Genomic DNA, 13,233 nt, shown 5'->3' with positions numbered 1-13,233 from the left:
AGATCATTTTCCAAAATAACAATCAATGTACTTTCTACAATTTGACTTCTAGGGCCCTAAAATAAAGAAACTGGATCCCAACAATTACAGGTATGGAATTTTTGAAGTATGTTCATATTCAAGTGGAGATCAAAGAAGCCCAATTGAAAGAACTGGACTGACAGTGACAATTGTGGACTCAACAGAAGTTCTTGTAAAAGGGCTATTTTGAGGGGCACATGGATGCCTCAGTCGGTTGAGCATCCAACTTTGGCTCAGGTCATGATCTCATGGTTCACTGAGTTCGAGCACCTGCACTGGTTTCATTGCTGTCAGCCTGGAGCCCGCTTTGGATCCTCTGTCCCTGTCTCTCTCTGTCCCCTCCCCTACTGATGCGCTCTCTATCAAAAGTAAATAAACATTTAAAAAAAAAAACAACCCGGTTATTTTGAAGATTATGATTATGACTTTGGAGAACTACAATGACTGGCAGGGGAAGGAATCATATGTAAAATTCCTTAAATAAAAATTTATTGGGGTGTCTAGGTGGCTCAGTTGGTTAAGCATCCAACTCTTGATTTTGGCTCAGGTCATGATCTCATGGTTCATGAGTTCGAGCCCCACACTGGGCTCTGTGCTGACAGCACAGAGCCTGCTTGAGATTATGTCTCCCTCTCTCTTTGCCCCTCCCCCACTCACACTCTCTCAAAAGAAAGAAAATAAAATACAACAAAATAAAATAAAAATACCGACTTTAAATAAATTTGAAAACAAAACAAAACAAAAAACAGCATGACCTATAAAGCCTAAAATATTTTCTGTCTGACCTGTCAGAGAAAACCGTTTGCCAATCCCTGACTTAAGAAATAGATTCTGGGGGCACCTGGGTGGCTCATTTGGTTGAGCATCCACCTTCAGCTCAGGTTACGATCTCATAGTTTGTAAGCTGAACCCCCACATCAGGCTTAATTGCTGTCAACCTGTCAGTGCAGAGCCTGCTTCAGATCCTCTGTTCCCCTCTCTCAGTCCCTCCCCGACTTGTGCTCTCCCAAAAAATAAACAAATATTAAAAAAAAAAAAAAAAGAAAGAAACAGATTTTAAACTTGTTTCTAACAGGGGCACCTGGGTGGCTCAGTTGGTGAAAGGTCCCACTCTTGAGTTTGCTCAGGTCATGCATGATCTTACATTTCATGAGATCAAGCCCCCATGTCAGGCTCTGCACTGACAGTGTGGAGCCTGCTGGGACTCATTCTCTCTCCTAATCTCTCTGTCCCTCCCCTGCTTATGCTTTGTCTCTGAATAAATAAACATTTTTAAAAAAATAATAAGCTACTTTTTGACAGAGACCCACCATAATAAATACATTTTACATTGAATTCCATACATGGCACTTTCTTGTATATATCCTGAAATATATAATGTTCATAAAGAAAAAACAGAAGAATGAGGAACAACGAGAAGTATATAGACATTAGAATGATTTTAAAGTTCTGATATATTTTAAGCAGAAGACCTAAAAACTCCTGAACGAACACACACACACACACACACACACACACACACACACACACACACATATATATACCACAGCTTCATGTCACTGAATTTGGCAACAATTTCTTGGATATGACACCACCAAAAGCACATGCAACAAAAGCAAAACTAAACAAATTGGCCACCAAATTTGAAAAACGTCTGTGCATCAAAAGGAACCATCAACAGAGTGAAAAGGCAATGTACAGAATGGGAAAAAAACTTTCGTAAATCATATATCCGATAAGGAGTTAATATCCAGAATATATAAAGAACTAGAAATCAACACGAACAAAAGAATCAAATAACCCAAGTCAAGAACAGGCAAAGGACTTTCAACAAGCCTATGAAAAGATGCTCAACATCACTAATCATTAGAGAAAGGAAAACCAAAACTACAATGAGGTTATCATCACCTCACAACCTCTAGGGTGGCTACTATCAAAAACACAGAAAAGTAGCAGTGTTGGCAAAGATGTAAAGAAATTGTAACCCTGTGCACTACTGGTGCAAATTTAAAATGGTACAAATCACAACTGAAAATAATATGGCAGTTCCTCAAAAACTTGAAAACAGTATTATATAAACCAGCAATCTCCATTTCTGGGTATACAGCCAAGAAAAACAAAAGCAAGATCTTGAAGAGATATTTACACACTCATACTCACTGCATCAACACAAGAATGGATAAACAAAATGGTCTAACCATACAATGGAATATTATTCGGCCTTAAAAAGGAAGGACATTCTGACATGACATTCTGACATGTTACAACACAGATAAACCTTAAGGGGGAAACAGAATTTTTATTCAAGAGCTATTAAAAATTTGTTTTGCAAGATAAAAAGTTCTAGAGATCTGTTGCACAACAATGTGAATGTACTTAAAATACTGAATTATACACTTAAAAATAATTAAAGTGGTAAATTTTACATTATATACTTTTTACTACCATTTTAAAAAATAAATAAATTGTAATGTATTTAATGAATAAATACACATCAGTGATGAATGAATGAGAGCTACATGCAACACTACATTCAAATCTCAGGAATATACGGTTAAAAAAAAGAAAGTGGTAACATATACAGTGTAATTCAAAAACAATACAAAATCTATTAATAAGCAAAACTAAATAATCTCTTGATTAATAATGTAAATGTGGTAAAAACTATTAAGAAATGCAAGGAATTAAGCAAAATTGAGGATAATGGCTGTGTAAAGAGAAGAACAAAATGGGACCGAGGGATTGGCACGAAAGGCATGATCGTGCACATTTTTCTACAGCTGGGTGGTGGTGAAGTCAGAGGTTTTATTTTTAATATATCTCACATGTTTTAAATATTTTTTTGTGTTTAACACTTTTTAAAAATATTTTTCTAAATACTCCAATAAACTCTAGGATAACATATATTCAAAGGGTGAGGAAAACTTTTTTAAACCAAAACTGAAAACCATGATGTTAAAAAAGACCAAAATTTTTTATATTAAAAACATTTGTTTAGGGGCGCCTGGGTGGCTGTCGGTTGAGCGTCTGACTTCAGCTCAGGTCATGATCTCATGGTCTGGTCCATGAGTTCAAGCCCCGCATCGGGCTCTGTGCTGACTGCTCAGAGCCTGGAGCCTGTTTCGGATTCTGTGTCTCCCTCTCTCTCTGACCCTCCCCCGTTCATGCTCTGTCTCTCTCTGTCTCAAAAATAAATAAATGTTAAAAAAAAAAATTAAAAAAAAAAACATTTGTTTAGGAAAAGATGACACAAGCAAAAAGAAACAAAACAAAGGAAATCAACCCCCTCTACTTCATTATTAAAAGAACTTTAAGTTATCTTTTCTAAAAGTTAAATTTCCTGAGTGAATGTCTATCTTTTTAAAAGTATACCTGAACCTTCTTTCAGTTTTATCCTTTACCATGCCTACTATCACTCCCCTTAACAACTATGATTATGATATTACAAAAAGCCTGTAATGTGTCATGAAAAAAAACTTTAAAAAATGGGCAAAGGGTATTCATTTATTTAACAAATATTTACAATTCGACAATACAGAGGAGCCAGTCCAAATGTTGAAATTATTAAAAACTGCTTAAATTCAAATTCAATAGGAGTTAAGAAAATGCAGAATAAAGTTAACACTGTGCTATTTCACATCCATCAGACTGCTAAACATGGAGAAGAGCTATAATGGACATTAATGGGGTGAGGAGGTATTCTTATACATTTCTGATGGAAATGTAAGACAGTCAAGTTTTGAAAAGCAGGACAGAAACATCTATTAAAATTACACATACCCTTTACCAAACAATACCCACTCTCTGTAATCTATGCACACATATAAAACTAATATATAAGGATATTCTTAAAGGATTTTTCATACTTCATTGGTTATCATGGTAAAAAAAAACAACTAAAATAACATCAGTGTCTGAAAGGGGAAAGGGGAAAGGGGAAACGGGAAAAGTTGACTTGCACATCTAAACCCTGTGATGTTGAAGCTATTCCAGTCAAGATGGAAGGAGATCATAAAGTACTCCTGAATGAAAGAAGCTAGGTAGAGAAATCTATGTATATGATGATCTCACCTGTTAAACAAAAAATAAAAATCTTCAAAACCCTTACATATACACATATAAATATGTATATTTGCATATATTATATATATATTTATACATGTATATGTTGTATATACATGTATATATATTATGTGTCTATATATGTATATATATGATAATGATTTTAGGAACACTGGAGAAAAACGTGAAAGGCTACCTACAAAGGTACAGGGTAGGGGGCAATAGGGACAATGATGATATGGAAAGGAATGACTAAGTCAAAAAAAAAAGACAAAATGTTACTCATAAAATATCATGCATGATCAGCTTCATCAGTTTCTGTTTCTGTATTACAGGAGTGGTTAATGTTATGAATATCCACATACAGACCTAAAGAATGAATTTCTTTTTTAAGCCATTTTCTAGTTTAGAATAAAATATCATGTGAATAAAATATCATGTGACAGCATTATATCCTGTGAATGCAGACTGGATTTTCCAAATACGGCTGCAACAATATCTCCCATCTACATTGTTTTCTACAATGTGACCTTGACCCTTCTATCAAGAAGTAAGGTCTAGGGGCGCCTGGGTGGCTCAGTTGGTTAAGTGTCTGACTTCAGCTCAGGTCATGATTTCACGGTCCCTGAGTTCAAGCCCTGCATTGGGTTCTGTGCTGACATCTCAGGGCCTGGAGCCTGCTTCAGATTCTGTGTCTCCTTCTCTATCTGCCCTTCCCCCACTTACACTCTGTTTCTCTCTCAAAAATAAATAAACAAAACAATTTAATTAAAAAAAAAAAAAAAAAAAGGTGAGGTCTGAATATCCTCTTCTCCTAAATCTGAGCAGGCTTGTGACTCCCTCATACCCAAAGGATGTAGTAGAAAGGACACTGTGTGACTTCTGAAGGTAGCTCAGAAAAGATGCTCATTCTGCTTTCTTCACTGAATTACTCTTTTGCTTGGAGCCTGAGCCACCATGAGAGAAGTCTACCTGGAGGCTGCCATGCTATAAGGAAGGCAACACAACAGGGAGAACATGTACAGGGGCTCAAGTCAGCAGTTCCTGTCTTTGTGCTCTCAATAGCCCAGCCTAGACATGAATGAACTCCAGATTATTCCAAGACCATTAAAGATCAAGAGAGCTAGCTACCTCTCAATATGTACTCTATAAAAACCTGTTCTCTCTCAAAAAATGTTAACAAACTAATTCCAAAGAAGGTACTCACAGATCCTACTACTGGGACTTAAGAAAAAATTAAAAAAGAAATGCATATTTTCCTTGACTTACTAGCTCTAGATGACAAAATTTATTCTTCATGAACAAGCACACAAACATCCTTTGATGATTCAGCAGTTCAATTCTTAGAATTTATTCTACAGAAAAGGATACAGTCCCTTTGTCTATTTCAATAGAAGTAGACAAAAATGTGTACAGGAATACATACTAAATATTGTTTGTAATACTGAAAAACTGAAAAGAATACATACATATATAAAAGAGGAAGATGGCTAAATTATAATACACCCATACAATAAAATACCGAGTAGCCACCAGAAATGATGCAAAAGGTCAAAATCCATTGACATACAGAGATGTTAAGGCAGTTGAATGAAAAAAGCAAGAACAGTATCCACAGGATCCCTACAAACATATATAAATCCCCACCTGTCATACATAGATCTATATACATCCACAGAAAAAAAGTCTGGAAAGATATATATTAAACTTTTAGAAGTGGTTATCTTTAGAGAATAAAAAACACAAAGGCTTTCATTTTCTGCTTTTTTCATTTTTGTATTGTAAAATTGAATGTATTACTTTTATAATCATAAGAAACAAAAAAAAATTTTTCAGAGAATCATGTAACATAGAAAGAATACAAACAGAAAATTAAGAAGCCCTGTAAACAAAGTAGAAATCTTTACTGAATGGTTAAGTCTAAACTTCTATATGGTTAATACATACACAAAGCTTAGCTATATTTCAACGTTAATATCTGTGAGAATAAAATATTTACTAAAAAAAGGAAAAACTCTTAAAATTAAGATTAACTTGCTGAAAATACTAACAGAGTGATGATTTCTAAACTATATCAAATTGGACCATCGCATTAATCAGCCCAAACTAAACCCTGTTAAATGTTAAGCACTGATAAATGCTCTATCTAGACTCAATTATTATCTACATAAAGACATGAGTGGTTTTTTTCTAAAGTGGTACTTACAGTTCTCTACAATTTCATCAAAAACTGCACCAGTTTTCTGCTCAAACTGAAAAAGCAAAAAAGCAAAGAGAAAAGTAACATTATTGTCACATTCTATCATACTTTCTGGTATCCCTCCTCACTCCCCCAAAAGCTGTAATTTTCAACCCAAAGTACACAAAATCACAAGATAAACAAAATACTGCCAAGTAGACTAGAATATAATTTATAATGAATAAAATAAACTCTCACGTGAAAACCCCCAAACCAAAAACAAAGAGACAAATACATGCCCTAATATAAACTTATTTTTAAATCACTTTTGCAGCACAAAATATAGTCCTATGTATTTATAATAATAATAATAAAGACAGCCAACACTTACTGAGAACTTACTAACACTGATAACTATATAAAACTTCTAATCAAAATTAAACAGAACAATCAGCATCAAATAGGTTTTTAGCTGTCCTTCAAAAGAAAGTTAGTCCTGTTATAGAAATGGTTCCTATTTCGGTATGTTAGGGCCTAGGACAGAAGCAGAGCCAAGTCTGAGGTAATTTTGGATCTTTAAAACACAGGTGCAGGGGGAATGGTAACTGGCTCAGTTAGTAGAGAATGCAATCTCCGGGTCATGAGTTTGAACCCTACGATGGGTGTAGAGATTAGTTTAAAAAAAGGTACACACACACACACACACACACATATGTATATGTGTATGTATAAATAAAAAAATAAATAGGGGCACCTGGGTGGCTCAGGCTCAGATGGTTAAGCCCCCAACTCTTGTTTTCAACTCAGGTCATGATCTCACAGTTCATGAGTTCAAGCCCCACGCCAAGCTCTACACTGGCAAGAGTGGAGCCTGCTTGAGATTCTGTCTCCCTCTCGGCCCTCCCCTGCTCTCTCTTCCTCTCTCAAAAATAAATAAATATTCTTTAAAAATAAAATATAAATAAATAAATAAGACAGAAATGGGGGGGAAGGGGGGAATGGAGTACAGCAAAAGCAACTCTATCCAGGAGCTAGAAACACTCACATGCTCCACCCCTAGTATGTAAAGAGCTCCTCATTTTGGCAAGTGTGAGCATTCCAGCCTCATGCTTTCCCACCTACTTCTCATCAATGAGACAAGAACACAAGGAAGGCTGCTTCTTGATAAACCTTACCCACTAAAAGCCAGAGTATGTCTCCCCATTCAAGGAGAAACTTTTAAGGAAAAAACAACCACCTAGATACCTATGTAACTACAGAGGAAACACAACAGCTGGCTATAGTAATTAACAGTATCTGAGGATGCCTGGGTGGCTCAGTCATTGAGCATCTGACTTAGGCTCAGGTCATGATCTCACATTTCTTGAGTTCAAGTCCCACTTCGAGTGAGTCTCACATCTCTCCTCTCTCTCTCTTCGCTCACTTGCACCCTCTCTCTCTCTCAAAAAAAAAAAAAAAGATAGTATCTGATATGTATAAATGTGAAGAGACAACCAATGACCCCCAGGTTTCTGAAATAAACCGTGTGAAGGAGAGAGTTCAAGGTGAATAAACAGAACCACTCAGAAGGCAACAATTTACAGAAAGAAAACTTCTAAAAAGTATTTTAAGTGGTATCTGAGATATGAGAGGATAGAGATGCAAAAAAAGAAAAAAAAACACTAAAAACCAAGAAAAGGTGACAAGAGACAGGAAAATGACTACAAAAATTAAAATTTTATTGGAAAGGGTAGTGATAAAATTCTCAGGTGGAAAAACAAACAAAAATAAATATAACAGTCAAAAAGCTAGAAAAGATATTCTATATGATGCCCTGTTAAGACTGAACTAGCAGGGAGGCACCTGGATGGCTCGGTCGGTTAAGCTTTTTTGACTTTGGCTCAGGCCATGATCTCACAGTTCGTGAGTTTGAACCCTGCATCGGGCTCTGTGCTGACAGCTCAGAGCCTGGAGCCTGTTTCAGATTCTGTCTCTCTCTCTCTCTACCCCTCCCTGGCTCGCACTCTCTCTCAAAACTAAATAAACATTAAAAAAAAAATTTTTTTTTAAAAAAAGACTGAACCAGCAGGTCAAAGAGCAATCTCAAAGGCATCCCAAAGGAGAGAACAATGGAAAGGTGAAATGATAGAAGAAAATTTTCCTAAAAAACTATTTGAGACTGAAAGGGCCCACTATCTCCAAGAGGATATGGAAAAAAGATACATCCTGGTGAAATTTCAGAATTTCAAACAAAAACTGATGAGGAATAAAAAGAATTATAGCCTACGTGATTCATAAAACACATTAAACATACTGATTTCAACCATATAAAAATGAAAAAGAAAGCAAAACAGTAAAGGCCAACCAACCACCCAACAAGTTATGCTCCAGAATAAAAGAGAAATTGGGACATGTGACTTGGCAAGCCAAAGACTGAAATAGTACTTGCCTGCACTGAGGGGTTCCCAAGTGTTTAAAGATAATGTACATTTTGTACAATACCACCCTGGACACTTTGCATGCACAGCCAAAGAAACTATAATCTTACTCAATGATAGAAAATAAAAATATAGTAGTGACATTACCAAGGGTGACATACCTATACTTTATGGGTGACTTAAAGAGATTTTCTAAGGTAATTTGGATTATGTACCATTTCATTTTGTGAACTGATTATAAAACCCAAGAAGGGATAATCCAATATTATAATTTAGTCTCCTAACTAAGATAAGACTGTGTTCTATAAGAAACAAGAATCAAGCTGATACCATACTTCTCTGCAAGATGAACACAAAAGATAAATGATTTTCACATTCTAAAAGGAAAAAAAAAAAACCTTGGAGTTTAGACCAAATTTTATTATGAAAAATATATAACAAAATGGAAATTAAGTACACTAATTAAAATTATACTGGACATGAGAAACAGGAGCCAACGGATTATGACGCCAAAGAAATGAAAACAATGGAAAGAACATAAGAAGACACTCTTCAGAAGACACTCTTTTGCAAGGCAACAATTCTAGGATTCAGTGATCTTCTCTATGGCTCAGAACAAAACCTTTGTTTTCTTACTTCCCCCTCTCCCTCCCTCTCAAACAGAAAACAGAAACAAAGACTAAATATATTGCCACTGATGCCAAACAATTTATAGGTTTGTTTACAACAGATACGGTATCGGTCAGCAAGTCCTTTGTTGACAATGGGTACACATTTCAAAACCATAGGACAAAATGGATTAGTGCCCACCTAAGACTAAGGAGAAAGATCTGAGAATACTGCTAATGAGTAAAGGATTGCTTTCTTTTTTTTTTTAATAATGAAGTATAGCTGACACATGATGCTATTATTAGCTTCAGGTGTACAACACAGTGATTCAACAACTCTAAGTTATACATTATGCTATTCTCAGCATAAGTGTAGCTATTGAAGTCAATAATATGATACGATTAAAATACCTACTAACTGTATTCTGTTGGCTGTACCTTTCATCTCCATGACTTATTCATTCCACAACTGGAAGCCTATACCTCCCGCTCCCCTTCACTGCTTTTTCCCAAATCCACCCCCTCTGACAATCACCAGTTTGTACTCTGTGTTTATGGGTCTGTTTCTTTTTGTTTGTTCATTTGTTTTATCAGATTCCACACATTAAGTGGGGTGCCTGGGTGGCTCAGTCGGTTAAGTGTCTGAATCTGGATTTCGGCTCAGGTCATGATCTCATAGTTTGTGAGATGGAACCCTGTATTGGGCTCTGCGCCATCAGCTACTTGGCATTCTCTCTACCTCTCCCAAACTTGTGTACACACGTGCTCTGTCAAAATATATAAACTTTAAAAAAAAAGATTCCACATGTAGGTGAAATCATATGGTATTTGTCTTTCTCAGACATATTTCACTTAGAATACTCTCTAGGTCCTTCCATGTTGTCACAAAATGGCAAGATCTCATTCTTTCCTACAGCTGAGTAATATTCCATTGTGTATGTGTACATCTTCTTTATCCACTCAACTATCAACGGACATTAAGGTTGCTTCCATATCTTGGCTACTGTAAATATGCTGCAATAGACATAAGGTACATATATCTTCTCAAAGTAGTGTTTTCATTTTCTTTGGGTGAAGACCCAGTAGTGGAATTACTAGATCCCATGGTACTTCTATTTTTAGTTTTCTGAGGAACCTCTATATTGTTTTCCAGAGTGGCTGCACCAACTTACATCCCCAAAAACAGTGCACAAGGGTTCCTTTTCCTCCACAACCTCACCAATGCTTGTTTCTTGTGTGTTTTATTTCAGCCATTCTGACAGGTGTGAGGTAATATCTCATTGTAATTTTGATTTGTATTTCCCTTGTGATTAGTGATATTGTGTATCTTTTCATGGGTCTGGTTGGCTATTTGTATGTCTTTAGAAAAATGTTCAGGTCCTCTGTCCATTTTTTAATCGAATTATTTGTTTTTGTTTTTTCATGTTGTTATATAAGTTCATTATATATCAGAGGTATTAACCCTTGTCAGGTATATCATTTATAATATCTTCTCCCATTCACTGGTGTCTTTTCATTTTGTTTGTTTCCTTCACTGTGCAAAAAGCTTCTTATTTTGGTGTGTTTTATTTTTGTTTCCCTTTTCTGAAGAGACACATCTAGAAAAATGTTGCTAGGGTCTAAGTCAGAGATTACTGCTTATACTTTCTTCTAGGAGTTTTATGGTTTCAGGTCTCACGTTTAGGTCCTTAATTCATTTTGAGTTCATTTTTGTGTATGGTGAAAGAAAGTGGTACAGTTTCATCTTTTTGCATGTAGCTGTCCAGTTTTCCCGGCACCATTAATCTAAGAAACTTTTTTCCCCCATTGTATATTGTTGCTTGCTTTGTCATAGGTTAACTCACCAAAGTGTAGACTGGTTTCTGGACTCTCTATTTTGTTCCACTGACCTATGGGTCTATTTTTGTGCCAGTAGCATACTGTTTTACTACAGCTTTGTAGTAGATCTGGGTACAGGGCTTCCTTTTCCAGGTGATGAAAATGTTCTAAAATTGATTCTGGCTGCACAATTACGAAAATATTAAAAACCACTGAATTGTGTGACTACTCAACAATGTGCAGGCAGGTAACATTAACACTGCTTTCAATTAAATGACAGGCAGGACTCCAAAACACCTATCTGGCCTATAATCTCACCAACTGGTTAACAAAAAATTTAGACAAAACACTTAGTTTTGTGATAATATAATGGTTTCACTAAACGTGTTTTCAGTGCTTCTTGTCCAATCAGTATATTTACAAATAAGAAATTAAATCTAAGCAGTCACAAATTTACCTTTGAAATTAATGACCTACTAGTCAGCCCTCAGGTTTCATGAAAGATTTAACTGAATTCAAAAGCCAAGCCAATTTTATTTTTAAGAGTCTGTAATAACTATTATATATATGCAAGGATTTTCTCAATACTATGAAACCAAAATTAAACCAAATGAAACCAATGAAACGAAAAATCAAAAAAATAAATTAACATGCATGGTACTGACAAAAAAAAATACCAGTTCCTTTTTAATTGTTGAAATAGTCTTGTGGGTTCTGCCCATTAACTTTAAAACATGTAACCATTAGGGGCGCATGGGTAGCTCAGTCCATCAAGCGTCCAACTTCGGCTCAGGTCATGATCTCATGGTCTAAGGGTTCAAACCCTGCATCAGGCTCTGTGCTGTCAGCTCGGAGCCTGGAGCCTGCTTCGGATTCCGTGTCTCCTTCTCGCTCTGCCCCAGCCCCACTTGTGCTCTGTCTCTCTCTGTCTCTCAAAAATAAATGTAAAATTAAAAAAAAAATTTTTTTAATAAAAATAAATAAATAAAAGAAAACCTCTGGGCAAATGACTCAGCCCCCTATATTCCAAAAATTAAGCACTGGGGATAAAGTACATTTTTACTTATAAAACAAAATACTCACATTCCCTAACCCTGGAAAGAGAAAAAAATTCCAAATATACTGTGAATTGGCAAGCATACCACCCACACCCACCTGCAAAAAAAAAAAAAAAAAAAAAAAAAAAAAAAAAATCACAATAGCCAAATCAATAAATTTAATTTTTAAAAAGTTAATGTCCTTGGGGCGCCTGGGTGGCTCAGTCGGTTGAGCTTCGGCTCAGGTCATGATCTCGCGGTCCGTGAGTTTGAGCCCCGCGTCAGGCTCTGTGCTGACCGCTCAGAGCCTGGAGCCTGTTTCGGATTCTGTGTCTCCCTCTCTCTCTGACCCTCCCCCATTCATGCTCTGTCTCTCTCTGTCTCAAAAATAAGTAAACGTTAAAAAAAAATTAAAAAAAAAAGTTAATGTCCAATTTTCTATCCTTCATACATAATGACATAACTGATAGGATAAACATAATACCATAACGTACATGAGGACAGAATGACTAATACCATAAACATTCTCCAACTGTGATAAGTTTAATAATTTGAGAGTTTATATGATAAACTTATTCAATGACAACTAAGTAATAAACCAAGAGCTCTAAAACTGTTTAGGGAACTGAGGCAAGGTTTTCAATAATTAAGTAGAGACTGGGGCGCCTGAGTGGCTCACTCGGTTGGGCGTCTGACTTCAGCTCAGGTCATGATCTCGTGGTTTATGAGTTCGAGCCCCATGTCGGTCTCTGTTCTGAGAGAACAGAGCCCCAACACCCTAAAAGTCAAATGAGAACTCCCAAAATTAGAGGTTTTCCCCCATTTCTTTCAACTGGTCAATAGTAAGAACCTTCATTTCTATTTCTAAAACATCTCTACCATGATGAGCTATCCGATATAAGAGGTCAGGAAAAGCAAAGGAACTGCTCCTTAATTTAAGATCTGAAGGATGACTAAGAATCAAAACAGGTGAAAAGGGGGGTGCCCAGGTGGCTCAGCTGGAAGAGCATGTGACTCGATCTTGGGATTGTATTTTGAGTCCGAGCCCTGTGTTCGGTGTATAGACTACTAAAAAACAAAAATAAGTTAAC

The 13,233-nt window shown here is 36.1% G+C and overlaps 1 protein-coding gene across 11 annotated transcripts in view; it reads right to left on the bottom strand.

The window, feature by feature from the left end:
• Window positions 1-13,233, bottom strand: part of ZMYM4 (zinc finger MYM-type containing 4) — a 143,405-nt gene that overhangs the window by 77,943 nt on the left and 52,229 nt on the right. For 10 of the 11 annotated variants that reach the window (XM_053211229.1, XM_053211240.1, XM_027059703.2 and 7 more), the window contains one exon: window positions 6,290-6,335. The exons of the other annotated variant lie outside the window; for it this stretch is intronic. In XM_053211229.1, the coding sequence (XP_053067204.1) occupies window positions 6,290-6,335 (46 nt within the window). The remainder of the gene's footprint in view (window positions 1-6,289; window positions 6,336-13,233) is intronic. 11 annotated transcript variants of the gene reach the window in all.

Source organism: Acinonyx jubatus, chromosome C1 (genome assembly GCF_027475565.1).
Source record: "Acinonyx jubatus isolate Ajub_Pintada_27869175 chromosome C1, VMU_Ajub_asm_v1.0, whole genome shotgun sequence".
NCBI classification, from domain to species: Eukaryota; Metazoa; Chordata; class Mammalia; order Carnivora; family Felidae; genus Acinonyx; species Acinonyx jubatus.
The sequence above is the reverse complement of the archived record's forward strand: the minus strand, read 5'-3'. Positions and strand labels throughout refer to the sequence as shown.